Genomic DNA, 25,827 nt, shown 5'->3' with positions numbered 1-25,827 from the left:
GATTGGTCCAAAAGTCCAACAACAGCATGGAAACACAAACTTTAATGGGTCTATAAAATATTCAGTTACCTCGAATTAAGCCACTAATTACAGTTTATAATGAGTTTTTTAATCGTTACCATAAAGTGGAACCTGAGAAGCTCGGGTCAGTTTCTCCGCATCATTTCAAACTAAACTTTGGGTCCGATTCTGCTCAACAATGGGAGAGTTCAACGTGACGGAGACGCCAGGATCTCATGTGGCAGCTGAGAAATGTCCCCTAACGCTGCTCTTCACACTGTCAGACCAAACTACGCGCTGGTGAGATTAGGTGTATTGTGCCAGCTGGATTATATTTCCCCAGGGCGAGTGTGAAGGCTCCGCGTGAAGAGGGTAAATAGGTTTTATTGGCTTCACTCAGCTTCCGCTCTCTGGATTTCTGATGAAGGCAGCGAGGTGCGGACGGGAGCTAAAAACAACAAGGGAAATGTAATCTCTGCGCTAATCTGGCGCCGTGACAGCGGGTGTGTGCACACCCTCCTTACTCCAATACAAGAAGAGATACCTGTTCAAAACGACCCCAGTACTGAGTCAAGTTAAAGTCTCAAAGTCACGTCACATTAATAATTCTCTCAACCTCTGAGGCTGCGTCCATACGACGACTCCTCGGTTTGGAGATGACGTTTTCAAACTAAAACGATCTCTGAGTGTTTCAGCTCCGCACCAACGCGCCTGAAAAGGCACACGACGTCTCGTACACTGGTCCTGCACGTGTGACCAAGCTGAACCGATCACACGTTTTACTGACAAGGTGAAAGAAGATGGACTCGTCATCGGCAACACGTTAGAAAACCATTTGAAAAAGTGTGTTTTGCATAATATGGGACGATTAAAGTAATAAGTGGTTGCGAGTAAAAGTAAAACCTCGTCAGGAAAATCAATATGCAAGTAAGACACAGAAGTACGGTAACGAAGTACTCTGTGAGTGTGTGTGTGTGTGTGTGTGTGTGTGCGTGTGTGTGTGCGTGTGTGTGTGTGTGTGTGTGTGTCTGTGTGGGGTATGGCAGCTGGCGAGGCCTTCGCGCTCCTCTCAGTGTCGTGTACTTGTGAGTAATGGCGTCTCGCCGGCCTTGTTATTATCCTCTTACCAGTCACTTCATCAGAAGATCACTTTGCATCATCGTCAGCGAGCGTCCGGCTTTTCTCTCATTCACACAGAAATACTCAGCCGCTGACAGGTCCTGGCTCCAATCAGCCGATCGCTGCACGCCAGCAACAACCGCCTCTGACAGAACTTGGCAGGAGCCGCCGCGGCGCCGGGGGGGAAAAAAACAAAAAGAAAGAGGATTTGATATTGCAGAGAAATCCCTGGAGGAGTGTGGTGAGGTTTGAATGGAAGGACAATGTGATGTGTGACTTTGTCTCTTCTGCCTCACAGGTATACCGTTCCCCATAATCGTGGCGTGGGCCATTGGAAAGCTCTACTACGACAACGAGAAGTAAGCTCCTCCCACTGAACTCCCTTTCTTAGCTCTGGTGATAAAAAGGCAAAGTCAAACTGCTTTGAATCAAAGACACGAGCGTCTATTAATAACCTGCGGTAATTACTCTCACATCACTTCCCTCCGGAGCGGTTCCTCTGTGACTGAAGGTTCAGTGCTTCATCGATTCAATCCACACTTTTTTAATCGATTGAAAATAGATTTTTAAAAGTGTTCCTCGTTGTTAAATCATTACGTCCACCGAGGAGGTTTATTATTATTTCACTTTGCTTTGTGAAGTTGGACCTTTTTCAACATTTTGGTAGATTTCTTAGAGAATGATTTATGGATCTTGATGAAAAAGGGACTGATATTTATAAGTGTGTGTACTTGATTGGCTTTCAGGGACTTTTGGGTCTTTGAGGAACTCGACTGTTTCTGATGTTCTAGGTTTCATCTGTGATTCAAACCCTTCAAGGATCAGGCTGATTTTGCTCCTATCAAGTATTTTGTCAACAAAAAATACAAACAAACACACACACTCACACACAAAACATACAAAATACACAAATAACAGACGAAGAAAAAGAAACGTGAGTGGATGGAGGCCTCCTCACTGAGCACAGCTTGTTTGAAAGCCTTTATTTTGAAGGGAGGAGAGTTTTTTTTCATCACGATCCATGAATTATTCTCTGAGAAATCAATTAAAATGTAATAAATAGATAAATAAATAAAATAGCTAATCCCATAATATTACAGAAATTCCTGATCCAGATCCACACAGAGATTTGATGAATTCTGTTTTGGACGACGTCCTTTTTGTTGAGAGTAGTAATCCTGCTGACAAACAAACAAACAGACAGACAGACAGTAATATTTGTCTAATTAAAGTAACCATGGTGACGAGCTGTTGGTTATATTATAATAATATTATCTGAACGCTGTGTACTTCCCGTTATGATCACTCAACACCGCTGAAGCCTCAGATCCTCGAGAGGAGGCTGAGTGACAGTCGAAATACACCCGACCTGTTGGAAGTGAACACGACTGTTTGTTTTGCTTGTTGTCTCAGGTGCTGGTTCGGGAAGCGAGCCGGTGTTTACACTGATTACATCTACCAAGGTCCCATGATCCTGGTGTTAGTGGTAAGAGTCTGTTTTACATAACCTGCTTTTATAATTAGGCCTCATTACGTCTGTGGTGAAGCCGCTCGCGGGCGTCAGACGTTGGAGGCGTCAACACATTCTTCATGCGAGCGATGACAATTTCACTTTGTGTAACCTGGCAGCCGACCAACCAATGTCCACCTCGAACCTGCAGCAGCTCTAAGACGAACCAGACTCTGGGTTCATCCCACAGCTGATGAGTTCAATGTGTTTAACGACTGATCGAACGCAGATTTGGCGCCGATCTGGTGCTTTTGTTAAGGGGGCGTGGCCAAACTAGTCGCTGTGCGTGCTATGCAAATGCGGGACAAAGTGACATCACAACGATGAGGAAGTTCCGTCCCGAGTAATGAGGAAGAGTTTCAGGAGCTTCAGTGTTTTCTCCCTTCAGCACTTTGAACTTTGCAGAACTTTAACTTTCCCAACGTCCAGGGTTCAGAGCATATCTGTGTTATTCTGACTCTGCTCACAATCTGCTGACCTCCCCCCCCCCCTCCGCCCGGCTCGTGTGATCGACCCTGCAGATTTGTGCAGAAGGGGCGGGGACTCAGCCCGACTCCTCGCTCGAGCTTCAGTCATCTGGACGACAGTGACTCCCTCCTGGCCGCGCTCCCAAAGCTGGCGTCCGTCCTCGTGCACGCCCTCAAACTCTGACCGCTACCTCGGCTGGAGCTCCCCCTCGCCGCGGCGATTTGGGCCATTTCCCCCGCTCGGTTTCGACTGTTCCCCCCCCTCCCCGCTGGGTCTCTGGTGGGGGGGGGTGACCTTCCCGTTGTCGTCGGAAACAGCACATTCGCTTATCTTCCCTCCTTTGTTGAAAAAGTCAACACTCCTGCCGTACGCTCCCCCACAGCTCACATCTGCCTCCTTCAATAACTCCCTGCCACGCTCACTGAAGGTTCTGCAGTGCTGCTCACAATAGCTCTCTTCTCTCAGGCTCTTATCTTTTTTGTTTGGCACTGGATCCTCCAGGATCATCGCCGGGTCACCAGCGCGGTTCTCTTATCTCCCGTCGGGCTGCGGGTGAACGCCGGATTTTCAAAACAGCAATTAAGTGATGCTCTGCTCCGATGGATGAATAAAGGATGTAATTTAGAAATGTTTTCATTAGCATTAATGCTGGCGGTTCGTTAGCGAGCAGCAGCCGAGTGGATGGTTCCGGAGAGAGACATCAGGTCAAGGTCAGGTCAGATGACCCTGGAATGTATTTCAACTGCTGTGTTACATCACATTCATACATCAGATGTGAAATGTGGAGGGAGAGTGTTAGAAACTGAGCACCGTCGCCTCTTTGAGAAACTAGTTTGAATCTGTGTTGCTTCGTGTCCTCGTCTGATTCCCTGTGATTGTCTGCAGCTGTCTCACACCAGTGATCTGCACCAGTTTCACACCAGTGATCTGCACCAGTTTCACACCAGTGATCTGCACCAGTTCACCGTGTCTCTGGAAGCTGGATGTTCTTTCTAGTTTTAATGCTCTTGAGCTGCAAATAGTGAAACATTATTATCATCAGCAGTCGTGATAATTGTAGTTTTTTTAACGATTGTGTGAAGAGCTTCTTATGTGAACATAACAATGCTTTTTATTTTATTCCTGCAATTTGTTTTTCCCCCGAGTTCTGAAAATCCATAAGCTGTTGTTGTGATGGATTTTCAACCCCCCCCCCCCCTGCTGTTTGTGTGTCCTCGTTGATGGTGAATGAGAAATCCTTCAGTCGATGGGTTTTATTGATGTGATAAAGAATTGTGGATATTGCACTTAAGGACAAATTCCACTGCGTTTTTCCTTCTGTCTTGTTTTTTCTCATTATCTTGATTCCCTGATATTTATTCTGCACATTTGCAGGGAAATTGCACTTTGGTACATTTAATTCTTAACAATAATATCACAGGTTTCCACGGAGATGTGTGGCTTTGCTCAAAGGTTTAGAGTCAACAGTCAATACAAGGAATTACTTAAAGTGATGAAACCGGTCACCGTCGGTTTCCTGCTGCAGAAAACAACGACTCTCTGACGTTTCCAGATTCTGAAAAGTCTTTATAAAGAGTCTCACGTTTCTGTGTTTGATTTCCCTGCAGATAAATTTCATTTTCCTCTTCAACATCGTGAGAATCCTGATGACCAAGCTGCGAGCGTCCACCACGTCAGAAACCATCCAGTACAGGTAACACATTTAGATTTAACTGTTTTACTCTGTTCTACCTGCAGGAGACAAAACTTTTCAGTTAGCTCCTGTAGGCTCACACCTTGAATAATTCAGGCGTTGCACTTGATCGGTGGAGTGTGGGACCACAGGGCCGCTCCTCGCTGGGAGCTGTAGTCCCTGTGTGACGGAGGTTTTTTCTGTCTCGGCTGTCTGATCTGCAGGAAGGCTGTGAAGGCGACGCTGGTGCTGCTCCCTCTCCTGGGAATCACCTACATGCTGTTCTTCGTCAACCCCGGCGAGGACGAGATCTCCCAAAACGTCTTCATCTACTTCAACTCGTTTCTGGAATCCTTCCAGGTACGATTCGTCAGCCTGAGGAGACGTCAGTGTGTGTGTGTGTGTGTGTGTGTGTGATTAAAGCAGGATGAGGGAGTTGATGGTTCTCTCCTCTTCTTCACACAGGGCTTCTTTGTGTCGGTGTTCTACTGCTTCCTGAACAGTGAGGTGAGCACGTTCACGTCCGTTTATCGACCCAACATTTAGCTTCTCCCTCTGCAGGCGTCTCCCCTCTCCCTCTCCCTCTTCCTCTTCCTCTTCCTCTTCCTCTTCCTCGGCTGTGAGCGATGAAGCTCGGAGCGTTTTGTTTCCAGGGCGCAATTACGACTTGTCATGTCCCGACACGTGTGACATCACGTTCTACGCTTCCTGACAGTGTCAACATTCATTTGGATTCATGGAGAAATCAGCAGTGAAACCAGCTCAAAATAGAACAGGATGATTTATACGCCTGCGCAGAGACACACATGTTCCTCCAGGGTTAATGTGGGATGTATTATTAGTCTTATGCATATTAACATGAGTTGTTTGTATTATTATTATGTATATAGTAGATTTCTGGTGTGCACAAGCTCGAGAAAGGGAATTCAACTTTATTTTTTTACTTTATTTTGCAAAGAGTTTGCGTAAACATATCGGATCATCCCGCATGTTAGAGCCCGGCCGTTAGAGGAGGGGTGTGCCTATTTTATTTTTCTGTTAAACGTCACAAACACAACAAAAACGGTGGCGCTCTGTCACCTCGCTGTCGGGGGCAGGTCCCGGGTGTCAGGTTTCATTAAAACTTCTGAGCATCAACTGCAGAATCGTTTGACCTGTGAGTGGACGAAGATTGAATCTGTTCACATCCAGACACAAGGCAGAAGTTAGAGGGTGAGCTGATGTGATTCTGGTGGTTTGAAGGTCAAAGGTCACTGTGACCTCACAAAAAAAACTTTTTTATCTGGTGATTGTGTTTCCTGGAGATCGATTTCATTTCAAACGTTGAACTGACTCGATGAGAGTGGTGGGAGGTCAAAGGTCACGGTGACATGAGTCTGGTTGATGGATCGGTTCAACCACAGGATGATTATTCTACTTTACATTTGAGTGATCAATAAAGAGAACAGACCCGCTGCATCAGGGAATAAGATAGTACATTTAATTTGAATACTTTGAGTACAAACAGCTATACTTACTTTTACTCAAGTAGAAAAGTTAATGTACTTTTACTTTTACTTGAGTGGATATTTGCGTATTTATTTGTACTTTTACTTCGTCCACCACTGAACCTGTGAATGTTTACCTGAGGACGATGTTGTATCCTCCGCTGCTCGAGGATGGAATATTGAGTTTCTCCGCTGCATTTGAAGGAGCCTCATTCACCCAATCAGTCTCCAGATGCAGCCAGTGACGGATGTGGCCGCTGCACTGGGACACAGATATAGTGGGAATCTGAGAAAATCGGTTTCCAGGGACCTCAGAAGGTTTGAATCTCACAGGGAACAGCTTCTAAAGCGCTGGTTGAATTAGTCGCTCCATCGTGCTGCCTTAGTCCGGATCGATAGCGTTTTGTCTTTAACGACGACCTGTGAATTACGTGCCGGTGTCTCCGAGCGGATCCTAATCGTGCCACCTGAGCCGGACCCCAGGAAGAATCCTAATGATGCCATCACGTCTGAATGGTTTGTTTTAATCAAGGCGACCTGCTGGGTTGATGTGTGCGTCGGTGGCGTTCGGCCTCACATCACATCACATGATGGTCATTACCTCTCCGGTTATTCCTCGAGTAGCATGTGGATGTAATAGCAGCTGACTGCTGCCCTTTGGTTAGCGTCCCACACTGTGTTCTCCGGCCGGATGATGAATGACTATCTCATCCTGAGCCGCGTTGTCGCGTCAACCAGGGGCTTAACTAGCGAGCGTCGAACCCGCGGAGGATATTGATTCAGTGTTTTGTTAGGGAAGCAGAAAAGATGAGCGGGGGGGGGGGAACCCTCGGTCACATTCAGGAGCAGAGAACAACATTTAGCTGAGGAACATGTGTAGAGGATTAGATGATGTCACCGTGGGCCAGAGGACAGACGTCAAACACGATGCTGGTTAGTCCGCTGATGAAACGAGCTGTAAAACATTACAGCGCTAAAATGAGGTTTGGGGTTTTATGTGGATCAGCGCTGCAGATTAAAGTTCCTCCTTTACATTATCACAGAGGACAGGAAGTGATGGGGGGGGGAGTGGGACACATGGGACGATTGATTTTGGGACGGTGGAGCAGAGGAGCCGGTTTTAAAATGATGTACGACTCCGTGTTTCTGTAGATGCTGTTTGCAGAGCACATTAAGGAAATGAAGCGGAGACGTAAATTCACTTTCACTCTGCAGAGACGCATTTATACCGAAGCTCGTTTCTGCCAGAAGAGAAAGATAAAAGCTAATGAATAATTAAAAGTCAAAAGAACGATTAGAAATGAAAATCCTCTCTTTAGTGTGAATAATGAGACAGATATGATCCATGAAGTCAAAAGTAAGACAGAAGCAGAGGTTTTTACTTTTAAATTCTAAGTAAATTATTTTAAAATCTGTGGCAGTAAATCAAAAGCTGACTTTTACCTCATACTTTTGACTTTATATCTTATAATTTACTTTAAAATATCAGAATTCTGTCTAATAATTCATCTTATTTTCTCATAATTTGGAATTAACATTTTGTAATTTACCTTAAAATCTCATATTTCTCGGTCATAAAGAGAAAGAGAAGTCCCCGAATTAGTCAATTTTAATTATGATTTACTCAAAAAAAATTAGATTTATTATTATTATTATTAATACTGGTTTCCAACAGTGTTTTTGTATTTTCTAAAATGTTGGAAATGCAAAATAAAAATAAATATTGGCTTCTACAGATTCAAATATAAAAAAACAAACTTAACATTATTTGCACATTTGCAATATAATTAATTCAGTCTGGACCGACAGTGATTTATAATGAAACGATGTTCTTCTGCTTTCTGTCTCTGTATAAAATCTCCTTTCATGTTGATTTGTGACTTTTAGTACAAAGAAGCAGTTGTTTCTTATGCTCTGTACATATTTAATGTTTTGCATTTTACGACTTAAAATACTTTTATTTCAATGTTGGCTTTTAGCATCCATGCACATCACATGTTGAATAATTCACACACGGCAGGAGGCGGTTTCTAAGAATCCAGCGTCAGTGTGAATGACCGGTGTGTCTCCTCTGGTTTGTGGTCGGCAGGTGCGTTCGGCGGCGAGGAAGCGTTTCCACCGGTGGCAGGAGCAGCACTCCATCCGGGTCCGGATGACGCAGGCCATGTCCATCCCCACGTCCCCTTCACGGGTCAGTTTCCACAGCATCAAGCAGTCCACGTCGCTATGAGAGCCTGGTCCTGCCGCGCGCACACACACACACACACACACACACTTTGAGGTGTGTTTTCTGCCACATCACTGGAGTTCACTGAAACACTTAACGAGCCGCGGCTCCACAGCACGAGAGCGAGAGCCTGCGTCCGGCTGCTGAACCTCAGGAGGGACATTACACGTTGGACTCTGAGGAATGAGGACGCTGAGGACTTTGAGACCGGAGGTTAGTGGATCAGGAGATGCACGTGACCGAGCTGGGTTTGAATGTACAGCACTCCATTTCCTGTCCTGTTTATCTGCCATAGGAATTCTTTGTTGTATTCCTGCTTTTACTTTGCTGCTGCCACTGGACTGCACTGACCTGGGTCCACCGCGGCAGACACTGGACTCAAAGCTACTCAAATCTTATTGTTTAGATTTTTATTTTCAGTTTAGTTTTTTTACATTGCGTCGTCACAGCGATTGTGTGATCACTGTGTTTGTGTTGATTTGGTGTTGTGCGATCCTCCTCAGTTCCCTGTCAGCTTGGTGCAGTCGTGCTACTTTCATCAACTTTCCAGAGGGTTAAACTCATTCCTGACTTTCTACCTGAAGAGATTTTGTTCCAGAATAATAATTCTACATGAGTAGAAGGGTTAGTGGCTTGTTTTCTTTCTGAAAATTCAACGAATTCAACTGTAAGTAAAGATGGATGAAACAACTTCCTCCCACTACACAAATTATCCTCTGAGAAATCAACCCAAATGTCCAAAAAACTAAAAAATTCTGGATTTGTTCCTATATGCGAGTTCTCTCTCGGCCCAGGTCTCATCCTCCCACCAGCTTCTGTGGGAAATTGTTCTGGATTTGTTGAGAAATAACAAACAAATAAAGGAACCAGGGTGAAAACACAACGTCCCTGGCGGAGGAATGAAGGTGGTGTGATGTGAGGAAGCTAATGACGATTTTTGTCAAACCTCTATAATATTTACTTTCACATTCATGGTTGAATTTGATGTGGAACAAACCTCTTCAGCTAAATACAGACTTACCTCTTGTTGCGTCTCCAGCAGCGAGATCCAGGGAACCATGAGCGCAGGAGGATCTGTGGAGGATCTGTGAAGGCGTTCGCTCGACGTGACGTTTGAGCAGTTTACTGATTTCTTGTAAATATAAATTATGGCGCGGGGTGTTTAAATAAAATCCAGTGGAGTCGACACAGATATGAACCAAAACAGGAAAAACAGACAAACCACACACACTGTAAATCATACGGGCACATTCTCCATGTGGTCGCTCACAGTCCACATTCCGACCGGCTTGCCTCACGCCTGTGCTTTTCTACCAACTGCTGTTTTTGTCAAATTGTACATCGTCTTTCTTTTTCCGTCACCCTGACGTCGTGTTGTTGTTTTTGTTGTCATCCTGTCACATGATGTTTGAGTTCTGGTTGTGATCAAATGTCAGATTCGTAGACTGTGAACAAAGATGGACGATGCGTCTCCACTTCCTCGCGCTGTCTAGAAATGAAGCTCTAATAAAACTCTGGTGCCATCTTGAACATTTGGCACCAGAGTCAGTTGTGAGGGTGGAGCCGCGATAAACGTGCTCGGCCAATCAGGAGTCAGTCTCAGCTGTCAATCATGACGTCTCGGCCTGTTTTTATATCATCAAATAATTCAAACTAAAACATGACAAACATCAGTGTGAGAAGAACCACCTGAAATGACAGAAACCATCTCTGAGAGAAATGATTTGACTTTTTAATTGGGTTCATGTCCCATCTGCTAACATGGAGGAGGAGGAGCTTACGACCTATACTGCAGCCAGCCACTAGGGGGCGATCGAGACGCTTTGGCTTCACTTTCGGGAGCCGTCATGTCGTCCATTTTTATTCACAGTCTATGTTCAGATAATCTGAGAAAAGAGAATTTCCCGTGTTTTATTCTGATGTTCCAGGAGTTTTTTTTTACACGTGCTCCAATTCAAGAAAACCCTCGTGCACTCTTTTTTGCAATGTGAAGGAAGTTTCCCCCTAATAATAAAAATAAAGATATTTTATTTTTTAAATGCAGAAACCGAATATGTTTTGTGAGCAGGCGTCTGTTGGGGACATGTTGTCGTTCCAGCACAGAAGGAAACATCTGCTCAGACACAGAGAAACACTGACTTCTCCTTTCGTGTGGTGGTCAATCAAAGTCACTATGTAATTCACTTTATCGTTATTATTTATTGTTATTTATTTCTATTATATTGTTATTTTCATACTTGGAAAGATGTCAAGAGATAATAATAAACCTGGGTGTTGACTTGGACTGAATGAAAAATTCAATGGATGCGTTGTCAAGTTTATTTATAGAGAACATTTTACACACAAGACAACACAATTTGCTTTTCGGTTAAAATAAGAAAATATTCACGTGCACACATTCGGCCGCTGCTGTGATGGGGTTCGAGCTTTAAAGGCTCGGCTCGGGATCATACAGCCATTTGTCTGCACGGCCCCCCCGAGACCAAAGTAAACAAGAAATACATTTTTGAGCATCTTGTGATCCTTTTAAGGTTCCGTGTGCATGTGTGTGAGTGTGCATGTGGGTGTCAGTGTGTGTGTGTGTGAGTGTGTGTGAGTGTGTGTGTGCCTCAAAGGGGAGCACAGCTTTTAAATAAGATCCTTCTGCCCAAGTGAACATGCACTGTTTTCTCCCATGACCGCAAAAAACAAGACAGGAGTATTTCCTGCGTTTAATCTGTGATGTCACGACAGCACGACTGCGAAGCGGAAGGCGATGTGCGGAGGAGGAGGAGGAGGTGGAGGGTGGAAGTGGTGGTGGTGGTGGTGGAGTTGCAAAAACCGACTTTGACAGCGTTCATGATGTTTTTTAACGGATCAGAATATGCGTGGTGATTGTGGCCTCTCGGCGCCGCTGTGATTCTGCATCGGATGTGAGCAGCTCACGACGGTTTAGTCGCCGCCCGCAGAGCAGCTTCTGGGCCAAGATTCATTTTTACCAACAGAGTTTCTCGCCCATCTTCACAGTTGCTGATGAGGCTTTAATCAGGATGATTTGATTATTCTTCTCATTAGTGAAACGGCTCTGGTGATTGTGTGATGACTGTTTGTGTGCAGTGGCACCAAAACGTTCCTGCTGTCGGATCAGGCTGCGTCGCCATCGGAGCACAAACCACAGCACGGCTCCTTCGGCACAATAATGAAATTCTAAAAAAAGGCAATGGAGGAAAATCAATAAAGCTGCCTGCTCACCATTTCCCTGATTTAACCCTTTGAAACCCGACTGACCTGATTGCTGCTCGGTCGATACGGACTCGCTCTGTGCAGCCAAACCTTCCTGAAACATGGACAGTAAATAAAAGATGGACGACACGTCTCAACTAAAATACAAACGCTGCCATCTTGTGTATTGGGAGCCAGGAGTGAAGGTCGTGAGTCAAGGTCTTCGTACTACAAGTCCGTATCGCTCATCAGAAATCAGATTAAGTCAAGAAATAATCACAAGCCCATGTTGTGTCAATCACGTTTTTAGAACAGGTTGGATTTCCTGCGTTTTTCTCATCCGTCAAAGTCAAGACTTGTTTGAGCTGTTCGGGATCAGCTGGATCCATCAAATGACTTTTCTCCTCGTTGACGTTCGGCCTCAGAGCTGTTAGCAAATCAAACTGGAACAATGACTTCATGACGTAGACGTTGAAGCTGTCAGGATAATTTCACAGCTCTTTTCTTTTTGAGAGGCTGATTAAATCCTCCTCACTGCTCGAATTAACAGAACAAATAGAATAATTAAAACGACTTCAAGGTGTCTGTGTGAAGACTTCTATTGGATGATGGAACTAAAAAATGTGTCACAATGTAATTTATATCATCAAATAACTAATTACAACCAAACTTATCAGAAACATTTGAACAAACATTGTGATAAGAACGACCTGAAATGACAGAAACCATCTTTGAATAACATTTATTCAATGTCTACTTTGTCCCATCTGCTAACATGGAGGAGGCGGAGCCAGCAACAAGGGGGCGATCAATGTCGTCCATCTTTATTTACCGTCTCTAAAACCCTCTTGACTTCACCTTCGGCTCAGAGAGTCTCCAAATGATCCACAGATATTAAAAACAAAAAGGATGAACTCTGAGCAGATGTAATAAAACGATGCATTAAGGATATTTTCATTTAATTTAGTGATGCACTCATTAGAAAGATGGATTCCCGGGTTTGAATTCATCCCTCGTGCAGCGTCAGTGACGAGCTGCAGGAAGCTGAACGTAAATCCCCTCAGACAGCGTCGAATACGATGAGTTCAGAAACTGTAAATCCACACGTCAGGAGGTCTGAAGGCGTCGGGCCGAGCGGCGCTCAGTGGAACATGTGTCTGAGACTCACATCTGGAGTAACTAGGTCTCCTCGGGTTAACGACGTCAGAGAATAACCAGTTAAGATCATATTACTCCAGCAAATTAATGTGTTTAATTACTTTATTAAGCCAGGAAAGAATATTTAATCTCTCAGATGTACAGAGTATAATTACCACACACCTGTACTTAATAACAGTACTTGAGTAAATATACTCTCCTTTTCTTTCTGGCTAATTAAATGTTAAATCGGATGTTAACATGCAAATTATATAACAATAATCAAATATGAATTTCAGAGTTGTACCTCGGCACTTAAGCTTGAATAAAACTTGTCTTTTATGTTTGTCTGGGTTCCACAGTCAGACAGATTCATTATTTAAATCTGTGTATTAAATCTTCAAGCCTTTGACCTTTGACCCTGCAAAGTCTTTACTGCTTCCATCGCTACAAACATAAAACTGACTGTTAATTTGAGAGAAGTTCACAGTGTCTCCACAAACAGTAAATGTCATTCTGAATTACAAGAAAATCCATAAAAATGTGATACATGATATGCGCAGTGTTGATTTAGTATTATTATCATAATTATATATTATCATAATACTGATGAGTGTTTCCTGTGGAGGAACGAGATGTCTCAACTGGCTGTAAAAGTTATATCAATAAAGGAAATGTTATCATCTTTATCTCTTGTTTTTCTTCATTAAAATTGAATTTGAACATAAAAATCCTTTTAATACCAGATATTGAAGAATGTGGCTTCGGCTGGAAAACGTGAAACCATCTGTCACAAGTGCAAATACATGTTCTTCTTCAACAGTGTGCAGGGAAAATGATGATACAACTGTGAATCTACCTCAAGAGACGTGTGTCACTGAAGCATTTATATCGACATTTACTTGACGGCTTATAATTAAGCAGCTTTAATTAGATATAAATGTTTAACACGTTTGTCAACACCTATAACTTCCTCTGTGGACACACATAAAGTGGAGGCTGCTGAGCAAACAGATAATTACACATAATTGTAATAACCTTAAGTGTGTCTTCACAGGAGATGCTTTAATCCTTCACACCTAATAAAAACTTTAAGATGTCATTGTATCTGTTTACAGTGACATACTTATGTGTTATTAACCTTTTAATGTGTGATTATAGAAGATTAATAAAGTGTTACAGTAAATAATAGAAATGTTATGTGTTTCCATGGTGATGTGATGGAGACACTTTGTGATGATGTCTCAGCTCCATCTAGTGTCGTTTTCACTGCAACTGCATTTAGATGTTTCCTCAGTGTCCTTCAAACTCCAGTCTTTCATTCTGAGGTTAAACCAACACAGCAGAAGATCTACACACGTTCAGAGGAGAGAAGGTGTTAGACCAACCTGTGAAGGATTGTTTCATGAAGAAGAGGAAACCAAGAGGGAAAACATCCAGATGTGGTTTAAAGAAACTGTTGTTAGAGAAGCTCATCAGCTACGTTCACAGCTGGAGATGGACGTGGTTGTGACCTGAAGACTTTTCACAATAACAGCACAGGGAGGATCAACCCAGACTCTGATCAGGGGCCTCGTTACAGGTTAATGTTCTGTAAAACTAAACTTCACTTTGCTTCACTGAAGGAGAGAAAGTGTGACACGTCCCAACAACCGCAGACGTCACAGAGAATAACTCAACAAAGTGAACGGCTCATTTCCACTGTGGTTCATGATGAAATGAAACGACCCACAGGGACATCAGATCCATGTTAATACAATCAGAAATACAATGGAGAATAAAATCAAATCCCATATTTATATCTACTGTATAAGAATGATTTACTTCTCGTGAGGCACATTGCTGGTATCGATCCAGATCAGCACTTTGTGGAGGAGGCTCAGAGAGAAGCTGCAGGTGAACAGGTGAGAGGCCCAGCTGAGAGTCGCTGGTCAATTAACTCTCCCTGGATTCAAAGGGGAGACAGAGCTGCCAGGGGGACCAGACTGAGTTTATAGTTGTTTGGATTCTATTTTCTGATCCATATAACATGTCAAGCCAGGTTTATTTATAAAGCTCATTTTAAACAAACTATGGAGATACAAATTGTACATTCAGAGGCATACTGCACAAATATGTGTAAATTTCTTATTGTACATGAGTAGAACATTTTACTGACACACATGCCGATACAACATCTGAATTGAATTGACATATTGCACATGAATATTAACACTCTTTATTTCATACTGTGCATGTATAGAAATAGTCAATATTTAAATGTTACTGATACACACATATAAACAATCTGAACTCCATGAACACATTGCACATGTGCAAAAAGCGACTTTATTTCAGGGACACGTTACACAAGTCTCTATTTCATATTACACATGCATTGAATAACATGTCTATATTTTATTTCATTGACATACGACACATGAATATACATTTTCTGAAATAAACAGTCTGTGTCATTTGGCCCATTAGACGTGTATATGCACATTTCTACTTATGCACATAGTATTTTTTATTATTTATCTTGTTCAATATGAATTCTTCTTTTATTTCTCACTACATTTCCCCGGGTGCTGTTCCCTTATTGTGTCAGATCCAATCCCATCGTCTCATCTCGTAAACAGCTTGTTTCTAATCCAGGCCTGTGTGGCTCTGCCGCCGTGGACATGAGGTGTGGGTGGATGTGATTCAGTGTGTAAGTGTGGATGTGACTCAGGGAGATCAGATCTTCACTGACACTAAGTGGGGAAATGCAGTGACTCTCTCTCTTGGGCCTCTTTCTGTGAGAGTCCCTGTGCAGAGCTGAATCCTGGAGATCCACCCTGTGCTGCCTTGCTCACTTACATCTCCCTCCAGCCCCGGAGAAGAGCCCACACTCATCTCCGGCCTCAGTTTGACTCCACTCCTCAGTGACATGTTTCCTCTCCTGCTCACCTCCACACCCATCCACTCTCTCTCCATGCAGATCCCTGTGTGTAGCATGTCATGCAGAGAATAACATGACCTGAAACATGTTGCTCGAACTCCTCTGCAGCCGTGAGTGTTGTGTGCGTGTGCTTTTTGTTGGTTTCTGCAGATCTGACGGTGATTTTGAGTGACGTCCTGCAGACAGAGCATTAAAAACATGAGCATATTAAAGTGTGCACACATGAGGCTGGGCTGTGAGCAGCTAGCATGCGAGAGCTGCAAATAACTGACTTTTAATGGCGCAGTAAAATCAGCTGGTTGTGAACATCGAGGAGATTGTGACACAAACTCAAACGTTTCCTCACGAAAAACAATATTTTCTGAGGATGAAGTTTCGTGCTATGAACTTTCGTCCTTATTTCCGCTGTACGGGCATTTGCAGAGGACTGACAGCCGCGGCAGCCAATGGGAGGCGCGGAACAGACGCGTCGACCAATGGGACGGCGGGGGCGGGTTGTTATCAAGTGGTAAGCGGTGAGTAACAGGACGAGCAGGTAAGAGATTTTTATCTTGTTTTTGTCTTTTAATAACGCGACGCGCCGCTCGTCAGGAGAAATCACGCAGTCACTCAAGCCTCCGGAGGTTCGCCTCGAGTTGTGCGGTTTTTTCCGCCACACTTTTGCGCCAAACGTGTAAAAAACGTCAGTGAGAAGTCGCTGCGGGAGCTAAGGAGCTAACCAGCGCTAGCTTAGCCCCGCTAGCGGCGTTCGCCCCGCTAGCGTTAGCTCCCGAACTAGCGTCCGGAGAAAGTTCTTGTTTTGATTCCGTCGCTGAAATCCCGGGCAGCGCGCCCCCCCCGCACCGCAACCCGCCAGCCAGCCCCGACTGTCACTTGCTTCTGAATTTCCGAACTCGCTGTGGACGTTGTTCCACATTTAAAACTTTTTCATTATAAACGTTCAGTGATCAGGGAGCGTTAGCATGCTAGCGCTAGCACGCCAGCTGGACGTAAGGAAACACACACAACCGTATTTACAGAGTCTGAGATGATTGACGATAGTGAAACTAATCTTTCTCTCTTCTGTCTCTTTCTGATTGAAGGTGTCGTGGTATCTCCCACTGGAACTATGGCCCCTTGGATTATTGAATGGACTGTTCCCACAATGGAGTTAAAGGTATTCTTAAATAATATATTTTTTAGTATTATTTGGTTTTAATTTTCAGGGATTGATGCTCTCGACCCGCCCTCACCTGTGGTTAGTGGGTCTGAACAGAGGAGGAGGAGGAGGACCTGATGGATACAAGTGACCCAAACAAGTTGTGTTCAGCCTTAAAGGAACAGCCGCTCTGTTGCCTGGGAATGTCCCCTTCAACCGGGGAGTTAAAATTATCCTTAAATATTAATGGTCATTCTCATTTAGAGGTTTTTAATGGGTAAGTTCAAACGCAAAGTTCTTCTTCAGTCCTCGCCCGGGGGCGTTGGATGAAATCGTGGATTCTAAAGGAATAGTGGCTCTGGCTCTGGATGGAGACGCCTGAGGGCCATGAGGACTGGAACCGTCCCTGTGGAGGTATTTCAAACACCGGGGAGACCCAAAACACACCGGATGGATTACAATATAGTATCCGCCCCCCCCCCCAGGAGAAGCCAGAGGATGTGGCCTGTGAGTTGGAAGTTTGCACATCATTTCGCCTCTTTTCCCCGGAGCTGGATGAGAAAACAGATGGATGGATGTTTGCACAAAATACCTGTATCATAGACGAGGATAAATGCAGCACATTGGATAACTATCGAAAAGTCACATCAGCCATTTCATCCTTTCATTCGTCGTTTGCCTCCCAAGACTTTTATGCAGATATAAATTTAGTTAATTTTTAAGTTCCGGTGGATAGGCAGCTGCTCTCTCTCGTCTCACACATCATTAATAATGACTTATTTATCATGCATGTCCACTCTAGTAGTCTGGTAATGGCTCAGTGGCAGGAAATCAGTGATATGCATCAATTTGCATTTCTTACCAGTAAGAGTGTTTCTCATCCGCACTGGCTGATTAGAGAAACTGAACCCATGTGATCACACATTAACCCATTTCAAATAGATAACAGGTTTTAAATAATTCACAACAATATTATAAACATTAATGTGATATTATTCATTGAAGTGACCAAACATCCTGTGGGCAACAAGTCTTGTCTGGAGATGTCAGCGCTGTTCACATGAAATACTCTTTGAGAGGTGCAGTACAAAACAGTTTTAATAATAACTAAATAATAACGCTGGTCATTGTAAAGCTAAAGACAGACTTTCAATTATGTATTGAACCATTCATTTTAAATGACGTTCTGATCCAGGGCTTCATTCTTTTATCATATATGCATTCAAGGCATAAGAACTAAATCTTAATACAAGGCCTGACTTTTACTCAATAAGCTGCCAAGTCTTAAGTCCTTGTAGTGAAGACTACAGATAATGGACACAATTTAAAAAATACATGTACAGTGTAATGCAGTCTAATACAAAAGCCATGTAACAGTAATATCTTTCTAAAACTAGGACTGGCTATCAGTTTTATCAACTGATTCCCAATTTAAAGTTAAAACATAGACTTTTGCAAATGATCTTCTCATGTAAAATTATTTATATATACATTTTAATGACATTTATAAACCCGTTCCTGTTTAAAGGTTGTAAATAGTTTTGTTGAGATTGTGTCAGAAATGTTTTCTTGTAACTCTAATGGCAGCAGTTTGTGCTGTGGTTATTTGTCATTATATTATATAGTTATATATTATATTTTCTTTATCCACTGCAGGCTACCATCCTCTGACACAGACTAAACAAGAACAACCTTTAAACGGTTATGTTTTAAATAGCATTTTTATTAATATCTTTGCTTTGACATCCATCTCTGGAGTTTCCGTGAGTGTAGATCAGAATCAGAATCAGAAGTATTTATTGCCGCATTACCGCATAGATGTGGTAGGATTTGATTTACACCAGTTCGTTTTTGTCAGTGTGTAACTGTAAACAACATATGGTGGTGTAATATATTTAGGTTGTGGATGCACGACAGTCATGTGGAGAAGAGCTCCTTCAAGTGGCCACTGGCTGCACCTTCACAACAGCTGCTGTAGTAGTCAGTCTCATTTCCTGTGAGCAGTGACAGGGCTGATCTCCTCTCCTTTAATACCCAATATAATTAGGAAGCATACTGAGTCATTTCAAGCACTTAGCTTTATCCCTTTAGAACAGGGCCCCACTCACCACATGCTACAGAGAATCCAATTTCACATGTTTTCTTGACATGCTTTTTAAACAATTAGGGAAAACCAGAAAGGACAATAAGGCCTACTATTATTTATTAAGAAGATTAACTTATTGAATCACATTTTTAAAAATATATTCTAGGCATTTTGTATCATAAACAATCAGTTAACATGACTTGCATCTAGATAATTTGATGGATGGATTAACCAATTAAAAAATAAATAAATGATTAGGCTCCTAGCTACGAGCAACAGTGTTATGTTGATGGCAGGCAAGAAAAATATTTAATTCATTGTAAATTAAATGTAAGACTTTTAAAAGTGTTGGTAAAAAAAATAAAGATCCTGGATTTAAAAATTCACTAGTATCAGTTTCTCAAATATGAACAGGGCAGATTAATTGTAGGTTGCAGTTTTTATGTTAGAATAAAACAGACTTACCTATGGTTTTCTATGTTAAAGTTACTTTACACAGGAAAAATTAAACAATTTAAAAACAAAGACAAAATATAAAGTAACATGTATTAAATAGAATTATCAAAATAAAACACAGTTATATAATATATAGAATATAAGCTTAATTTGAGACCTAAATCCCTCTATAAGACAAGACTACAAGATGGATGAGTCGACATACTTGCTGATGCAAATTCCCAATAAATGTGTGAGTAACCAAATCACAAAGATCAAAGGATACGTAGTAAAACCTACTACTGGGCAGCTGCTAGGTTGGTGATTAGACAAGTAGGAATTACTGGTATATTCAGCTGGAAACGTGATATACAAACAAATAATCTGAATTAATATTGTCCCAACTGGTTTTAAATTACAGTATGTGTAATAAAATAATAATAATAAAACTTTCATGATGTAGCACTTTTCAAAAACAAGTTTACAATAGGCTGTCAAAACATAGAACAATTACACACACAAAAATACCTAAGAAATCTAGGTAAGACATTATAAAAATGAGTCTTTAAATGAGATTTAATTTAATAAATTGATTTAAATAGATAGAGCCTATATTTGAAATAAATGCTAAATTTAGGCATCAATAAGAATAACAAAAGGTCAAGAATAGGTCAAGAATAAGTTCACTGCCGTGAGATGAAAGCCACCAGAACTACTAGAAGTATCTGCTAATCCGACAACACAGATATTTGAAGTATACGGTGATTGAAAGACACGAGAAACCGAGGCAGACGCCAAACAAACAGATTCACACATAAATAACTGGAGCTTTACAAAGTTGTGCATTAGACTAACACGGCCTGTGAAATTATGGTGCAGCAGATGTAAGTGTATTTTAAAAACAAAAAAAAAGTGAAAACAGTGCCAGAATAGAACAAGAGCTACAGTATAAAATGCAGATAAACAACGGCAGGGATGTGACCACTAATCAGCAGCTTCTCGATCGCAGCCCGTGTAACAACAAGTGCATGTTGGACCCCGAGCTGTGTTTTGAAGACAATGCCCTCCTGTGGTATCTCCCTCTGTCTCTTATCTGTCCTTCACTCTAGTGGTGAGCACGAGAACTGTCTCCCGCCTACAACCACACACACGCGCGCGCGCACACACACACACACACACAACCACGCGCACGCACACACACTGCACTTCTATGTTTGTCAGACTCAAATCCGAGGGAGCGGAGCTAGCCGCCATTTTCTAAGCGTCTCTCCCTAAAACGAGAGAAAAAGCCCCGCGACAAACTGCCCTCCGGACCCCCTCCTGCCCACCGAGAACCGGGTTTTTTTCGCGCGGGACACTCGCGGGATCGCCCACAGTTGAAGCGACGCGGAGGAGATCGGACCTTTTCTCGGCCTTGTCTTATATTCGCTGTGGCGGCGGCGAGGCGAAGCTAGCAGCCGAGGAAGGTGGAGATGGTTGATTCGCCCATTGCCTGAATCCGGAACGAGCCCGAGCGGCTGCGAGACCCGGGCCGCGCGGTTTCTCCTTTTCGGATTAATTCATGGCGGATTGATCGAATCCAAAACGCGTCTTTTTCTCCCCCTCGCACCCTTTTGGTTTATTTTTTTGGTTTCTCCATAAACTGCAGGGGATTGTTGCCGAAATTCCCTCGGATAGTGCAACCTCGTCACGTGGTAGGTTCCTCCTTTTTCTTTGTTAGCGAGCTAGCTCCTCTGGCAGCGTCTACTCCCAACTTGTGCGCTTTGGACACATCTGCATTAACAGCACCCGGGTTCCGCTCGGCTCCGGGCGGCGTGCCGGGGGGGGAGCAGTGGAGGACCGTGGTACATTTACAACAACACACCGCCTCTGTTTATCCCGTAGTCTCATTGCAATGCAACACCAGGTCTCCGCTCTGCAATAGCGGTGTTAGGAACTACTTGTGCGTGGAGGTGTCATGTTATTGTGGCTCCGGCCGAACGTCAGCGATACCACACGGGCTCGGGAGGTTAGCTCGCGTGTTACCGCGGCTTTTAACGCATAATAATACACATCAATGTGGGCGTTATTGACTTAACACGATGAGGTGAGCGTGTGCTACGTAGCCAGCGACTGAAAATGTTTACGTGCTCCCAACGAGCTTTGCGCAGAAGGCGATTTGAGCGGTTTTTAGAAAATAGACATTGCACAACGGAGATAGTGAAACCGAAGCCCCGGCATGAGCAGGGCTGCTGGGGCCACTGCAGTCGGCTTGTGGGAGCTCACGCTATCTTTCCAGCAGGTTGTGTTTCTTGCATCAGCAGCTTTCCGCTGCTAACGTGAGCCAGCAGCGAAGCGCATTAATTTGCACGCAGTGTATAAAGAGGGTCCGAGGTTAACGAGACATTTCATCCGTTTCCTCCATGCCGTGGTCGTGCGGTGCTTGTTGTTTTGTCTCTGCGATGCGAGCACACCGATCCACATCGGGGGTTTATTTCCGCTGAAGCCTCAGAGAATTGAATAACGTAATTACGCTTGAACGCGCCCTGCACAGAAACCGCTCTCTGGTATGTTTGCACATGTTTTTGTAAACATTAGGAAGACATTTTGGGGATTGCGTTATGGCCGGATAACGTTTGATGTGGACGCTTTTTGTCGCATCTCTGCCCAGGCGGGTTATTTATACTAATGCTATCGTGACTACGAACTATAGCGACGCGTTGGCTCGTTTCCTTTGATCTACTGCGCACATATTTGGTGTGTTTTGCAGCGGAACGGGCGTTTTTTTAGTTATATGAATCGCATTGCATAATCTTCCTCGGAAATACCAACATGGCGTAGTGCGCGCGGACTAGAAACTGCGGTGAAATACTGAGCCTCCATTCATCTGACCCTGCAGACGATACGCGGGGATGCAGCTCCCTTTTATCTCCTGTGTCATTTGAAGGGAGGCTTCTGAAGAAAAGTTGGATGTGAATATGAAGCCAATCAATCTGAATAACGTGACGATTGAGATCATGCTTCATCCTGGCCACGTTGTTCTCTTCATGCATTTAGTTGGAGGATCATATTTTGGGGGAATAGGAAATGATGTGTACGTTGAGCAGAAATTCACACAGGAACCCAGTCAGGATGACATCATGTGCTTTGGACTAATGCTGAGGCCTAAATCCACCTACTTACACTGCCTGTGTGGAGGAGCCCTGCTGCACACTGATTTACCAGGGCACATGTAGGGCAGTGGGGTTCGGGCAATTTGCATTTTGGCTTTTCCTGTTTCTTGCCTCATCAGAAATGAATTCCAAAGCTTATTCATTAAAGAAGAGCCTTGTTAGTAAATGACAATGAGGGCTTGTTCACACACACATGGGTGTAGTGGGAATTATTTATTAGCGTAGCCTTTTTGCTCAGATGTCGGCTGTTGCTCGCATGTATATCGTTTGTGTTCCGTTCCCAAGGTCGGTGCATATCATTAGATATGTTTGGTATTCATTTAAATCTTCAGAGAGGCCTTGTGTGGATGAATGCATCGTTGTGTTTACAGTAAATCTGATTTTTGCAGGAGCTAAAATGGCCAGAAAGATAAATGCACATCTGAAATGTCCATTTCATTCACCTGAACGTTTCTCCTGGTTCCTTTTTTATTGGATCATTTTTAGCAACACTCAGCCAGCAGGTCAGCAAAATGTCAATGAGTCACCCGTTCATTTGATTAGGCCTTTAACTAGATTAGTTGTGGACCTTCACTCCGTTTGTGTTTGAGTCAGTGTGTTGGACTTGTTATTAAGCAGTGGTATTAAAGCTTTTCCAATGATTTTATTTGGTGCAGAACGTTTGAGAAATGGTACTTTCATTGGGTGGAGGTTAGTAATTTTCCACTCACTCTAAAGGCTTACAGAACCTGTATCGCAAGTATTTCACCCGTATCTTCTATTACATATAGGAAGAACCTGCCTTCATTTGACTTTGCACTCAGGATATGATATTTAATATGAGCAAACATAGATGTTTTCTTGTGGGTTTTTTTGTGGTTTAAAATGTCTTAGTCCTTGAGCCTTTGAACTGTTTTTCAGGATATCAAGTTCACATGAATACAGATGAGACTTTTGCAGAGCTGCTGCCTTCAGAATTGAATTAGTATTTATTTTGTGTATATGTTTATTTAGAATGTTGTTTTTCAAGATTGTAAATGTTACCTGTAAATTGTTGATTGGATAATATCTTTACCTTAAATCCTCCCAGACCAACAAAGACCAGAATTTGATGCAGTAAATATGTCATGTATACTTCGGTGACTGAGTTTGAGTTTAACCAATGTTTTTAACTTTTACAATTCTTGTCTCCCCTCTGCTCCGGTCTTTCTCTGTCTTGTCCAGGCTGTCCTCAGGTGGGGCAGTAAGCGGGTGGTGTGGAGCAGGCCGAGGTGCCCGTCCCTCTGCACTGCATGGCTGCGATGGCGCCCGCTCTCACCGACGCCCCAGCCGAAGCTCACCACATCCGCTTCAAACTGGCTGCCCCATCCTCAAGTCTCTCACCGGCCAGTGCAGAGAACAACGGTAACGCCAGCAACATCCTCATCCACAGCAGCGGTCCCGCTAAGTGCAAGGCCGCCCCCGAAGAGTGTCCTCTTGACTTTTGTGGCGGCGACCAGGAACAGCAGCAGCAGCAGCCCCAAGCAGACTCCGTGGCCCAGGCCTCGGCCCTGGGCAAACTCCAGCCTCTGGTGGCTTCTTATCGATGCTCTGATGTGACACCTGTCCCTTCAACTAAGGAGACGATCAAGCTGCAAGGGGTCCTCATCAAACAGTCTGTGTTGAAAACCCACAGAATACTGCCCACTTCCCTGCTCAACGGCGGAGGAGACTTCCTGTTGAGGAAGAGGCAGGCGATTGAACTCTCTGGCAGCCAGCTCAAAAGCCTCATGAGTGGCAGCACTAACGGAGGTGGCCAGCCCATGGCACCTGTCAACGGCCTGGCCAAAAAGCTGGCCACTATGTCCGCGTCTGGCTGTGTCATGGCAGTGAATGGTGACAAACCCACTGCTACCACAGACTCTCAGTCCCAGAACCTGCCCTTGGACTCGGAGACCTTGGCTGCTACCTTATCAGGGCACATCCCGGTAAAAGGAACCCTTAAACAGAAGCATTCCTCTGGGGTTTCTCAAAATACAGATGGAAAACACTTCGAACCCTCAGTGCTTCAGTCTTCTGCACTTCCCCCCTTTACTCATGACAACCCTAACCCTAATGAACAGGTGAATTTAGAGGAGGCTGATTCACACACGTCCACCAGTCAGCCGCAGGGCTCTGATAGGGAGAAACCAGGTAGCAGCCTGCAGGGATCCCCATCTTGCACACCTGCACCACAGCCTCCTCTCCCCTGTAGTTCTTCCTCGGACAGCCTTGACGCTCACGTTCGGGAGCGCACACTTCTCAACAACAGCCGCCAAGCTGAGATTGAAAGCCGGCTAAGGCGTCTGCGCAAACGTCTTCAGGTGGTACAGGCCAAGCAGGTGGAGCGGCATATTCAACAGCAGCTCGGTGGCTTCTTGGACTCGGCTCTCAACCGGCTACTGGCTGGTAACCGCAAGTCGGAGACGGCGACCCCTACAGCTACATGGAGGACTGGACGCCACTCTTCCTCGAACAACAGAGACGGACTCAGTCGCTTCCTGAAGGGTGGCTCCATGCCCTTGGAGCTGGAGAGGCTGTATCTGAGTGGATCAGCCAACCTACATTCAGCAGAAAGCGCCTTTGACTCAGATGTGACAGAAAGTAGCTCTGGAGGGGACTCTGACCTGGAGGAGGAGGAGCTGGCCAGAGTGGACATTGATCAGCGTCACGTCAAAATGTAAGTACAACTCCTAACCCACTTACGCATCACACTTCTTTATACCTGTACATAAGTAAGTGATTGTGCAGCACTGAATAGTTCACAGCTGAAGCTAAAGCTGAATGTTGAAAGCAGCATTTATATGAAAAAAGTTTCATGTTAAATCTCTCCAATAGGATTTATTAATAACTGTCTCTATTGACCTGTTACCTCACACTCGAGTGCCTCCCATTACTCTTGCATTTCCATGTTGCCTGCCGTTCTTCAACTGCCCGGTGTAAGTCCCTGTGTTTCTAGGCCCTGTGATATGCTACTTTGGCCTAGCAGGTGCTAATGACAATTATAACTGCCTCGGTAGTGGATGGGTCAAACTCCAGGGAGGGGAAGAGATACCGTTCGCCCAGAGTGCATGTATAGTTGTGTGGGCGGTATCATCCTGTGGAGAACACTCGGGCTGGAAAGGACAGAAAGTAAAGAGCTATCTCGTCACACGGCGCTTCCTCCTGAGAGAACCGAGCCTGAAACTGAACGTTCTGTTTATCTGCAGAGCAAACGAGTGAGCGCCCACAGAGCCGGAGAATGTTTTTGATTTAAACTGAAACCGAGAAGAAAC

The 25,827-nt window shown here is 43.9% G+C and overlaps 2 protein-coding genes across 7 annotated transcripts in view; both read left to right on the top strand.

Annotated features, from left to right (window-relative positions):
* LOC118101045 (corticotropin-releasing factor receptor 1) overlaps window positions 1-10,191 on the top strand; it is a 41,289-nt gene extending 31,098 nt beyond the window's left edge. For both annotated transcript variants that reach the window (XM_035146674.2, XM_035146673.2), the window contains exons 9-14: window positions 1,418-1,478; window positions 2,533-2,605; window positions 4,705-4,790; window positions 4,994-5,129; window positions 5,235-5,276; window positions 8,346-10,191. In XM_035146674.2, coding sequence (XP_035002565.1) covers window positions 1,418-1,478; window positions 2,533-2,605; window positions 4,705-4,790; window positions 4,994-5,129; window positions 5,235-5,276; window positions 8,346-8,486 — 539 coding nt within the window. In that variant the 3' untranslated portion in view covers window positions 8,487-10,191. The remainder of the gene's footprint in view (window positions 1-1,417; window positions 1,479-2,532; window positions 2,606-4,704; window positions 4,791-4,993; window positions 5,130-5,234; window positions 5,277-8,345) is intronic.
* Window positions 10,192-16,214: 6,023 nt separating this feature from the next.
* Window positions 16,215-25,827, top strand: part of kansl1a (KAT8 regulatory NSL complex subunit 1a) — a 29,337-nt gene continuing 19,724 nt past the window's right edge. For 3 of the 5 annotated variants that reach the window (XM_035146308.2, XM_035146311.2, XM_035146305.2), the window contains exons 1-3: window positions 16,215-16,279; window positions 16,827-16,900; window positions 23,759-25,232. In XM_035146308.2, the coding sequence (XP_035002199.1) occupies window positions 23,827-25,232 (1,406 nt within the window). In that variant the 5' untranslated portion in view covers window positions 16,215-16,279; window positions 16,827-16,900; window positions 23,759-23,826. Of the gene's footprint in view, window positions 16,280-16,330; window positions 16,734-16,826; window positions 16,901-20,011; window positions 21,098-23,758; window positions 25,233-25,827 lie in introns of those variants that run through there. The other 2 variants (XM_035146307.2, XM_035146306.2) reach the window with 2 other exon arrangements.

Source organism: Hippoglossus stenolepis, chromosome 21, assembly GCF_022539355.2.
Source record: "Hippoglossus stenolepis isolate QCI-W04-F060 chromosome 21, HSTE1.2, whole genome shotgun sequence".
NCBI lineage: Eukaryota > Metazoa > Chordata > Actinopteri > Pleuronectiformes > Pleuronectidae > Hippoglossus > Hippoglossus stenolepis.
This window is presented reverse-complemented; position numbering and strand designations above follow the sequence as displayed.